This window comes from Phaseolus vulgaris, chromosome 3 (genome assembly GCF_000499845.2).
Source record: "Phaseolus vulgaris cultivar G19833 chromosome 3, P. vulgaris v2.0, whole genome shotgun sequence".
Taxonomy (NCBI): domain Eukaryota; kingdom Viridiplantae; phylum Streptophyta; class Magnoliopsida; order Fabales; family Fabaceae; genus Phaseolus; species Phaseolus vulgaris.
This window is the reverse complement of record NC_023757.2, coordinates 6,196,437-6,212,175: the sequence shown is the minus strand read 5'-3', so window position 1 is coordinate 6,212,175 and position 15,739 is coordinate 6,196,437. Positions and strand designations below refer to the sequence as shown.

Sequence of the window (15,739 nt, the reverse complement as noted above, 5' to 3'; positions counted from 1 at the left end):
CAAACTAAATATAAATAAATCCAAAAAATCAGGTCAAAATTGACGAATAAGTTTTAAATTTAATTAATTTTAATATATATGCATATATAATATAGTATAATATAATATAATATAAAAGTTACAAGAAAATCATTAAATATAAATCAATTTTAGATAAAAAAATAATTAGTTGCTATAGTGATTAAATTAAAGATCATTTTAGAGACTAAAGGTTTCTAAATTAGTTTCAATTATTGGTAAATGGTTTCTAAATTGGTATCTAATTAGCAACCAATATTTTTGCTACCAAATTTAGAATTTAAATAATTGGTAGTTAAAATCTTGGTAGCTAATTAGATACCAATTTATAAATCATTTAACAATAATATAAATTAATTTAGAAATCATATTTTTTTTTAAAGTTTCTAAAATGGTCTCTAATTTAATTATTATAGCAACTAATTATTTTTTGCCTCTAAAATTAGTTTCTATTTCATGTTTGTCAAATTAGTTTCTAAAATGGTTTTTCATGAAAATCACTAGCTAACACTAGGGGAGTCTGGGAGACCACGACGGGGCCGCATAAAGGACCCACCATCTTTAGTTCAAAATCCCACTTCAACTCTTGCCAATGTTTAAATGTTGAACACATGCCGGTCACCCAAAGACCATTTGACTGACGTGGTCAAAGTGGTTCCCAAGACCTAACAAACATCCCTCCATACAATATGATGAACATAATCATGGTACAGAATGTTACCCTAATGCAGAGATTAGCTCAATAGTTCGTCTTAATTCAGGCTCAGAATTGGAGGTCCACTATGATGCTATAAATATGAATTCCTCCCAAGACAAAGGTACACATTTATTTAAACAATTAATACTCCAACCACCAAATATCAAACCTTGATTTGAGCGATGAAGTGTCTTTTGTAGATACTCTACCTCTGAATGATACCAAAGACTGCAGCTGAAAACCAAAATCACCAACAATTATTTGAGGAAAAAATTCCTTCATGATCCATGTATCAACACCATCAAATCACAAATAAAACATATGAAAGATATACTAATTTTTAAAAATAGTTATTTTAAAATTTGTATTAAAAGTTATATTAGTGTTAATTTGAGATTGATTGAATGAAGATAACACTCTTAACTTAGTTTTCTCCTTTATCTCACTTTGTAATATAAAATAATTATAGAAAAGTAGTTTTCCAAGAAAAATAGTTGTGTCTGAATTGAATGTAATTTTGGCGTGAAAACTATGGGGTGAAGTGTCAGGTCAGCTACTAACACATGGCCCTACTACGTGACATTTTGCATATTCCAATAGCCTACATATAGACCTGCTTCAAAATTGGAATGGCACCCATTCAAGCTTTCATCTCATACCCTCTCTTAGAATCCATTTTCTTTCCCTCTATCTATCTACCCTTTTGCCTTTTCCTTGCATAAAGTATGTTCCCCCCTCAACTTTGATCCTCAAGCACCTAGGAAACTTTGTTTCATGTTTTTTAAGCCCTTTTTATGCTCAACTTTCTCTCAACATATCACCTGTTTTATTTCCATGCATTCTTGCCTTTTCTATTAACCTATATCCAAACTAGTTCTATATCTCTTTTTGGCTTTAACCTACAACTTTATTTCCTTCAACTATGGCTACTATTTCATCCACTCCCAACAGCAGCTTTCATCAGTTGCATACTTTGAAGTCTGAGAACAATAACAGTCATCTCTATGATGCCACTTTCTCTCCATATTTGAATGGCAATGAAGGGACCATTGTAGGAAGGCTTGGTGAAACAAGCCAAAACCTCAATCCCTTCATCAACAACAGAAGGTCCCCTCTTCAAAAGCTAGAAAAGAAAGAAGAGAATGGAGAAATCGGAGTGTTTGGGGCTGAAAAGTACTTCAATGCAGGAGAATCTGAGACCCCTAGATCTGTCAGCAGCATTGCCACATCAAAGTACCTGCACCAGAGAGATGAACCAGTGGCTCTAGCAACTAGAAAGCACACACTTCAGTTTGGAACTCCAAGCACTCGCTCTGAATCAACTAGCAATAGCCAGAGTGCTTTTCTGCAGACTGGGATGAGAAATTCTTTAAGGAATAAAAAAGATAAGTGTCAAGCCAAGAGCGTTCTAGCTGGTCTTGGCTTCAAATGCTCTTGTTCCGGAAAAGATTCAGTTGATGCAGGTGAAATCAGTTTTAGCAAAACTGCTACTTATGGTGCAGTTCAAGGCAAAACAACAACAAGAAAGCTGGTTGATATTGCTGCTCTAGATGCTAGCCATTCAATTAAATTAAGTAAGCCTAATGCAGAACTCTTGAAGATCAATAATGTTTACTTCAAAAAGGAAGAGAATTTTGGGGTGGGAGTGAACGGCAGAAAGAACAGTTTGTCATTCTCACCCTTGAGTTCTGCCTCAGGAAAACAAAACCATCTTGTCGAAATGCAAGCTGAACAAGAGGAAGAAGAGATCAAACCAAGGAAATCCTTGGAGGTGTTTGGCTCCCCCATACTGAAAAATAGGATCAAGTCCTTGAGCTTTGATAAAAGGGTGGAAATGTCCTCAAGAGATGGTGTTCCAAGGACGGAAGAAATTGATTCAAACTACATCAATGATGCTGCAAGTGATGCAAGTTCAGACTTGTTTGAGATCGAAAGCATCAAAAGCAAAAGCAACCCCTTCCTTGCAAGGCAAACATCAGATGCTGCTTCTGGGTGTGTGAGCCCCACAAATGGTTATGCACCAAGTGAGGCAAGCATAGAGTGGAGTGTGGCCACTGCCAGTGCTGCAGTAATGTCAGATTGTGAAGAACAGATGTCTGAAGTAACCATAAGGAGTCCAATAACGACAACATATACTTTATCAAATGGAAAAACAAAACCCCCAAGAGAGGTTCACAGAAGGCGCCCTAGCATGCTGTTGGGTTGCAAGAGCCACAAAGCAGTTAGAGTTGCTGGTGATGCCTTCATAACACATGAACATCCAAGTTCAACACCCGAAATTCGTAACAGGACTAATACCTCTCATGTGACTAGGTTTCCTTCTGTGACCAAACTGGGAAATTATGGTACAAAACATGGACAGCAACACCACGCTTATGCCACATCACCACTGCAGCACTCTCACTCACCACATGCATCAAAACTACTATACATTTAGCATAAGTTTAAGATATTTGTTCAATTATGTGTGACTATACGTATGGAAGTGTGAGAAAGGCAAAGAGTGCATCTTATGGGCTTCAAATCTCCACGTCGATAGTAAGGTCAAGGTGTTTCTCGTCTACTTCTACAGTCATATCCTCTTAATAATCTTGTTGTACTTTTCTGTGAGCTTTGATATCATGAATACTTTTCCATTCAGAATCTGCATTGGTTAAAAAGGTGACGAAAATGGATGTTTTTTGTAGTCATGCTTTTGGTCTCATAAAAAGAAAGGGAAGTGAAAAGTGACCTAGTATTGTGAAGTGAAGACCTGAGAAAAGTTGTTGCATAGCTTTGTTTTTATGTATTTTGTTGGATCTGGTTAATATCCAGAAAGTTTATTTTAGCACATAAATGGGATAGTTTTCTTCCCTTTTACTTTTCAAGATATTTTCCTTACTCTGTAGTAATTGCCAAATTTCTTACTGTGTAATTGTCGGCTATTTGAAATAGCACATCCAATTTCAACCAACAAAACTACAAAGAAAATAATAGAAAACAACAGTACTCCCTGTGAATTCTTTCACTGATGATAAGAAAAATGGTAACAAAAAAATGAGGTTATTGACCACACAGCTAAGAGAAACTTCAAGAATAGAATGTCGTTACAGGGACATGCAACTAACGATAGTGACATGTATATATGAGAGCCAAGGAATTTTTCCTTCTGCAATAAATTCCAAACCACCTCATTTAAGAGGTGTTCCATCAGGCTATAATATTATTTCTTAGGTCAATGCCCCATACAGTACTACTAGATATGTTCGACACATTGGAAGGCTAGAAATTGTTTAACTTGTTAGAAATCTGTTCATTAAAAATGTTGAATATGGACTAAATATGATGAGATTTAGGGAATTTATCCCTTCAATATATCATTTAAGATATGGACCTAACATATGAAAGTGATTTTTATATCCTCTGGATTTAAATATTCTGAAGGTTATTTTCGTACTTCATTTAAGCTTTCGGATAGTCATATCCAGAAGTGAGTTATGAGTTCTGGATTTTCATGTCTATAATGGTATGTTATAAATGGTGTTGAAATCAGGATCTGAAATTCATTTATGTTTGTTTATAGATCTTGGCATCTAGAAGATCATTTATGCTGTCCTGTAAGTTTCTGGATAGCTAAATCCGAAAGTGACATATTAGTTTTAAACTAGTATATCTGAAACTTTATAATTTGAATTACATATATAAATATTCGGAAAGTAAAATCTTTTAAATCATTAATTACATAAACATTTTATGTTAGTGTGTTGGATGTGAATTAGAATTGATATGGTACAGGGAGAATGAGCCTGACATTTATGGTCTCAGATTTGGCCACACAAGCCTTTCATGGAGAAAAATTAGCCTATAAACCGGTATGGGTTTAGAACCTGAAAATTATTGAAAGAAATGTTTGTCCCGGGGCCATACTCTAGTAATTTAATATCTTCATTATGAGCCAAGAAATTTATAGAGGTATATTTGTTCCAACTTAAAAGATGAATACGACCTTTCCCTGTTAAAACTCTAGCCACATATTATTTGCTACACATTAAAATTCTTCAGAATGTTTATATGGATGAGTGCATAATGTTTAACATTTTGGAACCAAGTAATAATGGCAAAGAAAGGATGACTTCAGTATTCGTTTTCAAATAAATTACAAGACCATGACTTGAGATTTTCAACAAAATCTTATTTTAAATTTTATATATTGGCCGAGGTTGATCATTTTCACTTTTAAAATCCAATTATAATATTATTTTCTTATCATATGTCTTGTTATTTCCTATCAGAATTCCTCCCATAAGATAAATGCTTTATTATAATGATACAATATGCAATATAGGATAAACTAACAATATTTTTTGGTGCATAAAATAAATAGGATAAATCTATTATAACAAGATGTGATGATATTATCTGTTATATCATAATAAGTTTGGATTTATATGTTTCCTTTTATATATATATATATATATATATATATATATATATTTATTACATACGTAAGCAACTATACTAAATAACGATATGTTAACAAATAGAAATGTGGTGGTGTTTTTATAAAGAGCAATGATATATTGACACCTTACTTCATTATACAAACTCTAATTGATGATATTAAAAAAAAAAGGTATTTTTGTCATTTCATACAAAAATTGAAATTTTAGACAAAGAAAGAGAGTTGTATAATGGAGTAAGGTTGCTAATGTATCTGTACCGGTACTGGGCGAGACCGGGATCCACCTGGCTGCCCGATGCCCAGTCAATCTAACCGAGGTACCGAATGGTCGATACCCCTTGAAGACTTGGCCGAGAGACCGAGAGGCCGAGACCTTTTGGAGACTTTGCCGAGCGACCGAGACCGTTGGAGACTCAACTGAGACAGCCGAAGGCCACGGGTATGTGACCGATGGCCGGCCCTCACCATGAGAATTTGGTCGACGGCCGAACCCCATTACAATTAACGCTCAAACCGAGATCAGTGAAGCTAATCCATCATCAAGAATTAGGTAATGCAACCCTAAGCGGTATCCACCTCGATAAGCGGGCCCAACAAGGTAGGCCCACTAGAATAATATAAATAGCACACATTTCAAGGAGTAAGGTATGTCATTATTACTGTTCACCTACCTGAGAGCTAACCACCCGCTTTACTGACTTGAGCGTCAGAGTGCCTTCGCAGGTACCCCCACCATCCGGTGTTCACCCGACGACCGAGTCCCGCGTACCAAAGGATAAGCAGGAGGACGAGAAGAATCCCAGCTCATCACATAGTCATCTGCCCGACCGAAGGAAGAAGAAGAAGACTTCAACAGTTCTCTAGGTCCCATCTCCCTAGCAGGAACAATTGGCGTCCACCGTGGGGCCGAGGGAAACTAGCTGAAGGAAAAAAGTAGATGGTTTCAACAAGAAGCATGGAAAGAATGATTGAAGTCGACCAAACAATGCTGCTGCTGTCTCTCCAGAGGGAGATGGCCGAGATGCGAAGAAAGGCCGAGGAGGCCGCTCAGAGAAATGAGCAAGAGCTGCAAGTTCTCCGCAGGGAGAACGAGGACATGAGAAAGAAGCTGGGGGAGGGAGGACCCTCTGTCATACCGACAAACGTGGTCGGCAAGTCCTACACCTCTCCCCCCAACCCGGATGTGGCCGAGGGGACGAGAGGCCGACCCCCTCCCCGCGAGACTGAAATGGGCGACGAGTCATGCCTAATCAGATCCACCCGGACGACCCTGACGGCCGACCCGAACCGCCGTCACCCCTTTACAAACAACATCATCGAAGTCCCACTTCCTGAGAAGTGGAAGGGCTTCAACCGAGACCGATACGACGGGTCGACCGACCCGGACGAGCATATGGACGCCTACACCACCCATATGAGCCTCTACACCTCGGACGACGCCGTCTTGTGCCGAGTGTTCCCGACATCCCTGAAGGGTGCAGCCCTTAGTTGGTTCACCAAGCTCTCACCCAACTCCATCGACAGCTTTGCCATGCTCGTCGCAAAGTTCGAAACACAATTCGCGACCAGCCGGCCGCACCATCTGACCTCAATCGCCCTGGTAGGCATCCGCCAGGAGAAGGGAGAGTCCCTGAGAGCCTTCGTGGATAGGTTCAGTAAAGTGGCGATGAGCATCCGAAATCTGAGTCCGGATGTCGCCATGCATCACATGCTAACAGCCCTGCGCCCGGGGCCCTTTGCCGACAACCTATGCATGCAGCCGGCCGACAGCCTGGACGAGCTGAGAAAGAGAGCCGCTAAGTACATGCAGCTGGAGGAACTAAGAGAGTTCCGCAACCAGGCCCGTGCCGAGGCCGGCAGAGAGAGGAAGGAAGAAAAGGACCGCCAGGCGCGGCCGATACAGAGAACTGACCGGTGATGGGAGAACCGAGACCGACCAATTCGATTCTCAAGATACACGCCGTTGACGGCTGAGAGAGGGAGGATCTTGGACGAGGCCCTCAACGCCGAGTTGATCCCTCCCCCAAGGAAGGTGGCCAGCCCAAATAATGCCGACCGGAGGAAACAGTGCCGGTACCACCAAAACACCGGACACTCAACCGACGAGTGTCAGGCCCTTAAGGATAAGATCGAGGAACTTATCCAGGCTGGGCATCTCCGCCGTTTCATCAGGAATGGCTGAGACCCACCCGGCCGGGCGGATCCACCCAGACGGACGAGATCACCCCAGCGCGGCCGAGAAAACCAAAATAACAGAGGCGACCGGCAACCCGCAAGGGCCAATCCCCCTCGAAGAGACGATCCCCCCAGGGAGGGCGATAGAAGAGGTAACCGAGAGGTTATCAACACTATAGCCGGCGGTTTCGCCGGGGGAGGAAGCACAAACAACGCCCGGAAGAAGCACCTCCGGGCGGTACACCAGGTAAACGCCGTGGCGTTCCGACCAAGGATGCCACCCATCACGTTCACGGACGAAGACTTTAAAGGCGTAGACTATCGCCAGCAGGACGACCCGATGGTGATAGCGGTCGACATAGATCGATTCACCATAAGGAAGACCCTCGTGGACCAAGGAAGTTCGGTAGATATCCTCTACTGGAAAACTTTCAAGGCCATGAGAATGACCGAGGCCGAGATGATGCCATACGACGACCACGTGGTAGGATTCTCGGGCGAAAGGGTGGGTACCAAGGGGTATATCGACTTGTACACCACCTTCGGAGAGGGGAAGAACACCAGGACCATCAAAATCCGGTACCTGGTCATCGACGCCAACACCTCCTACAACATCCTCCTCGGCCGACCATCCATCAACCGGCTGATGGCCATAGTATCAACCCCTCACCTCGCAATGAAATTCCCTTCGAAGACAGGAGACATTCTCACAGTCCACGTGGACCAGAAAGAAGCACGAGAGTGCTACGCCGAGAGCCTCCGGGTGGAGCCTCTAAGGGCAGACACCTCTCCCCTCCGGCCGAGAAAGTCCTCCCGAAAGAACCGCTCCCCCAAGAAGGACCGGCCGAGGGAAGCCCAACCAACCGTGGCACTAGTAGACCTTGATCCCTGGGCGACCGAGGACAGGCTAGAGGCAAGAGAGGAGCTGAGAAGAGTCCCCCTCCTCGACGAAGAGCACAGCACGGCTGTGGGGACAGCCTTGGCGGTGGCCGAGGCCGAGGTCATGCACGCCGCGCTAAAAAAGAATGTCGACATGTTCGCATGGACGCCGGCCGACATGCCGGGAGTAAGCCCGGATGTCATCACTCATCGACTGTCCATATTTAAGGAAGCCCGTCCGATCTCCCAAAAGAAGAAGGACTTGGGCAACGAAAAGCGACTCGCGGCGAAGGAGGAGGCCGGCAAGCTCCTGTCGGCCGGATTCATAAGGGAGGCCCGATACACGACATGGCTGACCAACGTCGTCATGGTTACCAAGCCTAACGGTAACTGGAGGATGTGCGTCGACTACAGAAACATCAACAGCGCATGCTCGAAGGACACCTACCCCCTCCCGAACATTGACCGCCTGGTGGATGGGGCGGCCGGCCACAAAATTATGAGCTTCCTGGACGCTTACTCTGGCTATAACCAGATAAGCATGCACCCGCGGGACAAGGAGAAGACGGCCTTCATGACAGCCAACGCCAACTACTACTACGAGGTCATGCCGTTCGGCCTCAAGAACGCCGGGGCGACCTACCAGCGCCTCATGGACAAAATTTTCAAGGGTCTGATAGGTCGGGCGGTAGAAGTCTCTGTGGACGACATAGTCGTGAAGTCTGACTCGTTCGAGCAACATCTGAAGGATCTGGACGAGGTCTTCAAGGCCCTAAGGGGAGTCAACATGAAACTAAACCCCGAAAAATGTACTTTCGGGGTGGAGGGAGGAAAGTTCCTAGGCTTCATGCTCACCCACCGAGGGATAGAGGCCAACCCCGACAAATGCCAGGCCATACTCAGCATGAGAAGCCCGAACACCGTGAAGGAGGTACAACAACTCCTTGGGCGGCTGACCGCCCTCTCTCGGTTTGTCCCCCGCATGGCCGAGAGGACGAGGCCGATCGTTCAGTTGCTCCGAAAAGGTAAAAAATTCGTCTGGGACGACCAATGCGAGGAAATCTTCAAAAAATTCAAAGAGTTCCTCACGTCTCCGGCCGTCATCCAGAAGCCGAGACCCGATGTCCCAATCCTGGTATATCTAGCAGTCTCGGAAGAAGCAGTCAGCGTTGCCCTAGTTCAGGAAGCCGAGGGCGAGGAGCGACCCATATACTTTGTCAGCCGAACCCTCCACTCGGCCGAGACCCGATATCAGATGATTGAGAAGGTGGCTCTCGCACTCGTCCTCACGGCAAGACGGATGCGCCCCTACTTCCAAAATCACTCCATAACTGTAAGAACCGACTACCCTATTTTTAAAATTTTATCTAAACCGGACCTTGCAGGGAGGATGATAGGATGGTCGGTCGAACTCTCCGAGTTCGACATACATTATGAGCTGAGGGGCGCCATCAAGTCTCAATGCTTGGCCGACTTCTCGGCCGAGCTGACACCACTGCCCACCCTCTCGGGCGGTTGGACTCTCTACGTGGACGACTCCTAAAATAAAACAGCCTGTGGAGCGGGAGTCGTCCTGGAGGGGCCGGGCGACCTCCTCTTGGAACAAGCCCTCCAGTTCGGATTTCGGGCGACCAACAATCAGGCCGAGTACGAGGCCTTGCTGGCCGGGCTGAACCTAGCTTACGACATGGGAGCGCGCGAGGTTACATGCAAAAGCGACTCCCAGGTGATGGTCGGCCAAGTCAACGGAGATTTCGAGGTTAAAGAGCCTTTGCTGCAGCGGTACTACCACGCGGCCAAAAACAGTATCGCCCGCTTCAGCAAAGCACCCTTGCAACACATACCGAGGGAGGACAACAAAAGGGCCGACATCCTGTCCAAGCTCTCGATCACCAAAAAGAAGAGCCACCAGAGGTCAGTCATACATATATGGCTGAGACACCCTAGTGTGACGGAGGCCGAGGCCGAGTGTCTGGCTATTGAAGAAGAAGAGGCCGACGCCGACAACTGGATGACACCCGTCATCCACTATCTAACGGACGGCACATGCAAGGCCGGCCAAGAGAAGGCGATGAAGCAGCAATGCGCCCGGTACACCATGATCAACGAAGATTTGTATCGGAGAGGCTACTCGACCCCCCTGCTAAAATGCATCACCAACAAAAGGGCCGAGTACATCCTGGCCGAGATCCATGAAGGAATCTGCGGAAATCACGCCGGGACGAGGACGATGGCCGCCGAAGTTCTGAGGGCCGGCTACTACTGGCCGACCATGCAGGGCGACTGTGCCGAATATGTGAAAAAATGCGCCAAGTGCCAAGAGTTCGGCCCCCTCCACCACATCAGGCCGGAAGAACTGCATAGCATCATCTCCCCATGGTCGTTCGCCATGTGGGGGACGGACATTATTGGTCCATTCTCCCCAGGGAAGGGGCAGACCAAATTCCTCCTGGTGGGAGTCGACTACTTCACCAAATGGATCGAGGCCGAGCCCCTCGCCTCCATCTCGGCGAAGAATGTACAAAACTTCGTATGGAGGAGCATAGTTTGCCGATTCGGCGTCCCACACACAATAGTAACTGACAATGGCCGACAGTTCATCGACCGAGGCCTACAGTCCTTCTATGACGACCTGGGCATCAAGTCCGTCACGGCCTCGGTGGAACACCCACAAACCAATGGGCAGGCCGAGGCCGCCAACAAGGTCATACTCAACGAGCTGAAGAAGCGCCTGGGCAAAGCAAAGGGCCGATGGACCGAGGAGTTGATCGAGGTACTTTAGGCGTACAGGTGCACCCCCCAAACTACCACACAGGAAACACCCTACAGCCTGACATATGGAACCGAGGCAATGATCCCGGTTGAGGTGGCCGAGCCCACCATACGACGGCAAATGTTCGATCTCACCCTAAACGAGGAAAGCCTAGCGGTCAACCTCGACCTGGTAAGTGAGATGCGTGACAAAAGCAAGATTCGGGAGGCTGCCTGCAAAGCCCGGGCATCCAGGCGGTACAACACCAAAGTCCGGCCGAGATGTTTCCAGAAGGGCGATCTCGTCTGGAGAATGCGCAGCGACGCTAGAAAGAATGAAGGGAAGTTCTCATCCAACTGGGAGGGGCCTTTCCGAGTCCGAGAAGTTGCACAAGGAGGAGCCTATCATCTAGAATGGCTTTCAGGAAAAATTGTACCGAGGACGTGGAATGCCACGCACCTCAAGTTCTATTACAGCTAAAATCAATAAAAACACGCACTCTTTCCTCACCCAACCAGGGAGGTTTTAACGAGGCGTTTTCATCAAAGTGTTGGAAATATTCTACCAAACAAGTAATGACCGAACGCCCACTTGCTCGATTAACATCGCAAGTGCCGGCCAACCGATCACCCACTTGCTCTATTAACATCGCAAGTACCGGCCAACCGATCGCCCACTTGCTCGATTAACATCGCAAGTGCCGGCCAATCGATCGCCCGCTTGCTCGATTAACATCGCAAGTGCCGACCAACCGATCGCCCACTTGCTCCATTAACATCGCAAGTACCGGCCAACCGATCGCCCACTTGCTCGATTAACATCGCAAGTGCCGGCCTGTTTCACAAATAGTGGCCGGTCGCCCATGTTTCACTTGCTCGAATTTTAACGTTCGCAATTAGTGGCCGATCGCCCGTATTTCACTTGCTCGAATTCAAACGTTCGCACTTGGTGGCCGATCGCCCGTGTTTCACTTGCTCGAATTTTAACGTTCGCAATTAGTGGCCGATCGCCCGTATTTCACTTGCTCGAATTCAAACGTTCGCACTTGGTGGCTGATCGCCCGTATTTCACTTGCTCGAATTCAAACGTTCGCACTTGGTGGCCGATCGCCCGTATTTCACTTGCTTGAATTCAAACGTTTCACTTAGTGGCCGATCGCCCGTATTTCACTTGCTCGAATTTAAACGTTCGCAAATAGTGGCTGGTCGCCCATGTTTTACTTGCTCGAATTTAAACACTCGCAATTAGTGGCCGATCGCCCATATTTTACTTACTCGAATTTTAACGCTCGCACTTATCAACCGACCGCCCACTTTCTACTCTTCCAATGGGAGATCGAGTGATTAACTTGCCAAATTTTTACACCAAACCAAGTGAAAGGAAAGCCAATTCATATTAATAAAGGAAAGCAGGGTGATACAACAAAAAACAAAACAAAGAGGTCACACCCCGACCTCGGAGGAAAGCAAAAAATCAAGAAAAGGACACAACCCGGCCAACGGTGAACCTAATCTTGAATCTCGACGAACCCGCCCCCCTCAGCCTCGGCCTCCGTGCCCTAGATCTCGACCTCGGCCGGTTCAGCCTCTTGGGCAGCCAAGGCAGCTGCCTCGGCACTCGGCATTAACCGACCCTGATAAACTTCATAATCAAGGTCGAAGCTACCAGTGGCCGGCGGCCCACCGTAGAGCACGTGCGCTTGACGAACGGCCCTCTCGAAGCATTGCCTCAGCAACTCCTCGGCCTCCTCATAATTCTCGTCAAGCTCGGCCTCGGCTTGCTCCTTCGCGAGTTGAAGGGCGGCCATCTCAGTGGCCGAGGCAGAAAGCTGCCCATCTTTCTCTTCAACCAACTTTCTTAAGTTGGCGATCTCGGCGGCCGCCCTCAGCTTCTCGGCCTCCAGCTGGCGCCTCGCCTCGGCCGCCTCCTTTTGCGCCAACTCCCTCTCGGCCGCCTCTTCAGCAATCCGGGCCGAGAGGTTAGTGTTTGCAGCTAGGGACTGCTTCAAATCCTCGACAGCCTCCGACAGCTTATGCTCCAAGGCGGACACATCTTCGGCCTGACGGTCTTGGCCTTGAAGCCCGCTCTGGACAAGGACGACCGACCGGCACATCAACTCGAAGCCGCTCCTTAGCAGTTCCGAGGGAGCGACGCTGCGCAGGGGGTCCCGAGCCTCATCTGGAAGCGCGACGCGAACCCTCCGGGAGAACCGATACCCGGCCCCCAAAATGTCGAAGGGCGTGAGAGCCGCCTGGGCATCGGCCACAGATGGACAGGCTTCTGAGTGCACCAAGGCCCCGGGAGTGCCCGACGCCGCCTCAGCAGATACCCATCGGGAAGGAGGAGGCGTTGGCATGGACCTGGGAGACCGGGTGGTGGTGGCAATGCTGCTGGCGCCCCTCGGACGCTTCTTGGACTTATGGGTGGGGCCAACCGACCCCTTGGACTTGTGAGATGGGCCGACCACCCCTTCATCACTCGGCGGCGGTATCACCTCCAAGCTTCGACGACCCCTTCGTTCGGCCGCCTTCTGCCGATGCTTGTCAAGCACGCTAACGGCGCTCGGTCGCTCGTTAACCATTATCTCTGCAAAACAAATTAAGGAGTTAAAAAATAATAGACAGACCGACCGACCGACCGACTAAGGCAAACCAAGACACATACCCCTCACAGCCGCCCAACGCGCAGACTTGGCATACGCACCAATCAGCCCCCGGCACGGAAGCCTCCTCGGGAGGGCGTCAAAAAGAGCAAGGACACCCAGCTCGTTCTCACCCTCCGTCGGCCTCGGCCACTCCTTAAACTCGCAAGGTTGCCGAGTCCAGTAAAGAGGGAACTTCGACCGCCCGGTCGAGTCAAAAAAGAAAGCGGTCGCCTCGGGCCGGATCACGACCTTCACAAACCTCTCTTTGAAACGTTTATAAGAAAGGGCAAAGAGATAAAAAAGAACGCTACCGGGCCGGCCGGCCAGCGAATGCCAAGCGGCCTTCTTGGCAGGATGGGAGTTATAATAAGAAAGAAAACATGAAGGCGTGGGGTAAAGACGCATAACGTCACACAACAAGCGAAAGGCTTGAAGGGACGCCCAGGTATTTGGGTGAACCTGGGTGGGAGCAACGTTGAGCGTCTGAAGGACGCCCATCGTAAACTCATCAAAAGGAAGAGAAATAAAAAGATCAACAAAAAAGCAAGTGTACATATAAAAGAAAGGGGGATCGGAACCAGGCCGCCCCATGCACACCCTCTCAGCCGCCCCACAAGGTAGGATGCTAAAATGGGAAGAAAACTCCTCCGCCTTTAAAACCGGTCGCCTGAGCAAAAATTTTGCCACAGACTCCTCGGTCTCATAGATAGACGAGACATCCATCACTCTAGGATCCACCCAACTAAAATCCCCTAAGGGGACGGCCATTGGGGGCGAGTCCGATCGGTCAACAACATTGGCCGGGGCATCCCCCCTCACAACCTCCATCGGGGATGGAGCATCGGCCACCCCAACCGAAACAGGGTCGGTGGTGAATGACGAAGAGGAAGAAGAAGAGGGTGACGATTCAGAAGACCCCATCGAAGACGAGCGACCGACGGGAGAGCACGGGTCGCCCAAGGGAGGAGGGGAAAGACTAGACTCGCAACACATTACTAACCTCGGCTGATAAACTAGGCTGGGCGAAGAAAGACGACTGAACGGTCACTCAACACTCGGCAGTGGACGAAGGATCACTCGGCTGCCAAGAAAAACTCACGAACACAAATGAGGGACCTCGACGCTGGTAGACCCCTATTTATAGGGCCCATGGGCCTCGGAATGCGAAACGTCAAACCAATCTCAACCGTTAGATCTTGTAGATCCAACGGTCCACGAACTCCCCCGCCCAAAAAACCCCTCATCAATGCGCGTCACGTCACGCCGTCTGAAGTCACGTCACGTCGCCTAGTCAAGTCGTACCTCGAGAAATGAAACGCCCGCGTGACCAAGGGAGACCGACCGACTCCCATTATCAAAAGACTCATCGGACATATCTGACACATCTGCCCTTGAGCCTGGGGGGCAAGTGTACCGGTACTGGGCGAGACCGGGACCCACCTGGCTGCCCGATGCCCAGTCAATCTGACTGAGGTACCGAATGGCCGATACCCCTTGAAGACTTGGCCGAGAGACCGAGAGGCCGAGACCTTTTGGAGACTTGGCCGAGCGACCGAGACCGTTGGAGACTCAACTGAGACAGCCGAAGGCCACGGGTATGTGACCGATGGCCGGCCCTCACCATGAGAATTTGGTCGACGGCCGAACCCCATTACAATTAACGCTCAAACCGAGATCAGTGAAGCTAATCCATCATCAAGAATTAGGTAATGCAACCCTAAGCGGTATCCACCTCGATAAGCGGGCCCAACAAGGTAGGCCCACTAGAATAATATAAATAGCACGCATTTCAAGGAGTAAGGTATGTCATTATTACTGTTCACCTACCTGAGAGCTAACCACCCGCTTTACTGACTTGAGCGTCGGAGTGCCTTCGCAGGTACCCCCACCATCCGGTGTTCACCCGACGACCGAGTCCCGCGTACCAAAGGATAAGCAGGAGGACGAGAAGAATCCCAGCTCATCACATAGTCATCTGCCCGACCGAAGGAAGAAGAAGAAGACTTCAACAGTTCTCTAGGTCCTATCTCCACCCGCTTTACTGACTTGAGCGTCAGAGTGCCTTCGCAGGTACCCCCACCATCCGGTGTTCACCCGACGACCGAGTCCCGCGTACCAAAGGATAAGCAGGAG

At 48.0% G+C, this 15,739-nt stretch overlaps 2 protein-coding genes across 2 annotated transcripts; one reads left to right on the top strand and one right to left on the bottom strand.

Annotated features, from left to right (window-relative positions):
• Positions 1 to 1,351: 1,351 nt before the first annotated feature.
• Positions 1,352 to 3,582, top strand: LOC137806444 (protein PHYTOCHROME KINASE SUBSTRATE 1-like). The gene has a single exon (XM_068606578.1). It carries the CDS (start codon positions 1,638 to 1,640, stop codon positions 3,150 to 3,152), a length of 1,515 nt encoding a protein of 504 aa, XP_068462679.1. The 5' UTR covers positions 1,352 to 1,637; the 3' UTR covers positions 3,153 to 3,582.
• Positions 3,583 to 12,520: 8,938 nt separating this feature from the next.
• LOC137839012 (uncharacterized) lies at positions 12,521 to 15,624 on the bottom strand. The gene is made up of 2 exons (XM_068648142.1): positions 13,627 to 15,624; positions 12,521 to 13,548 (listed from the first exon to the last, which is right to left on the bottom strand). Exons 1-2 carry the CDS (start codon positions 14,597 to 14,599, stop codon positions 12,521 to 12,523), a joined length of 2,001 nt encoding a protein of 666 aa, XP_068504243.1. The 5' UTR covers positions 14,600 to 15,624.
• Positions 15,625 to 15,739: the final 115 nt, after the last annotated feature.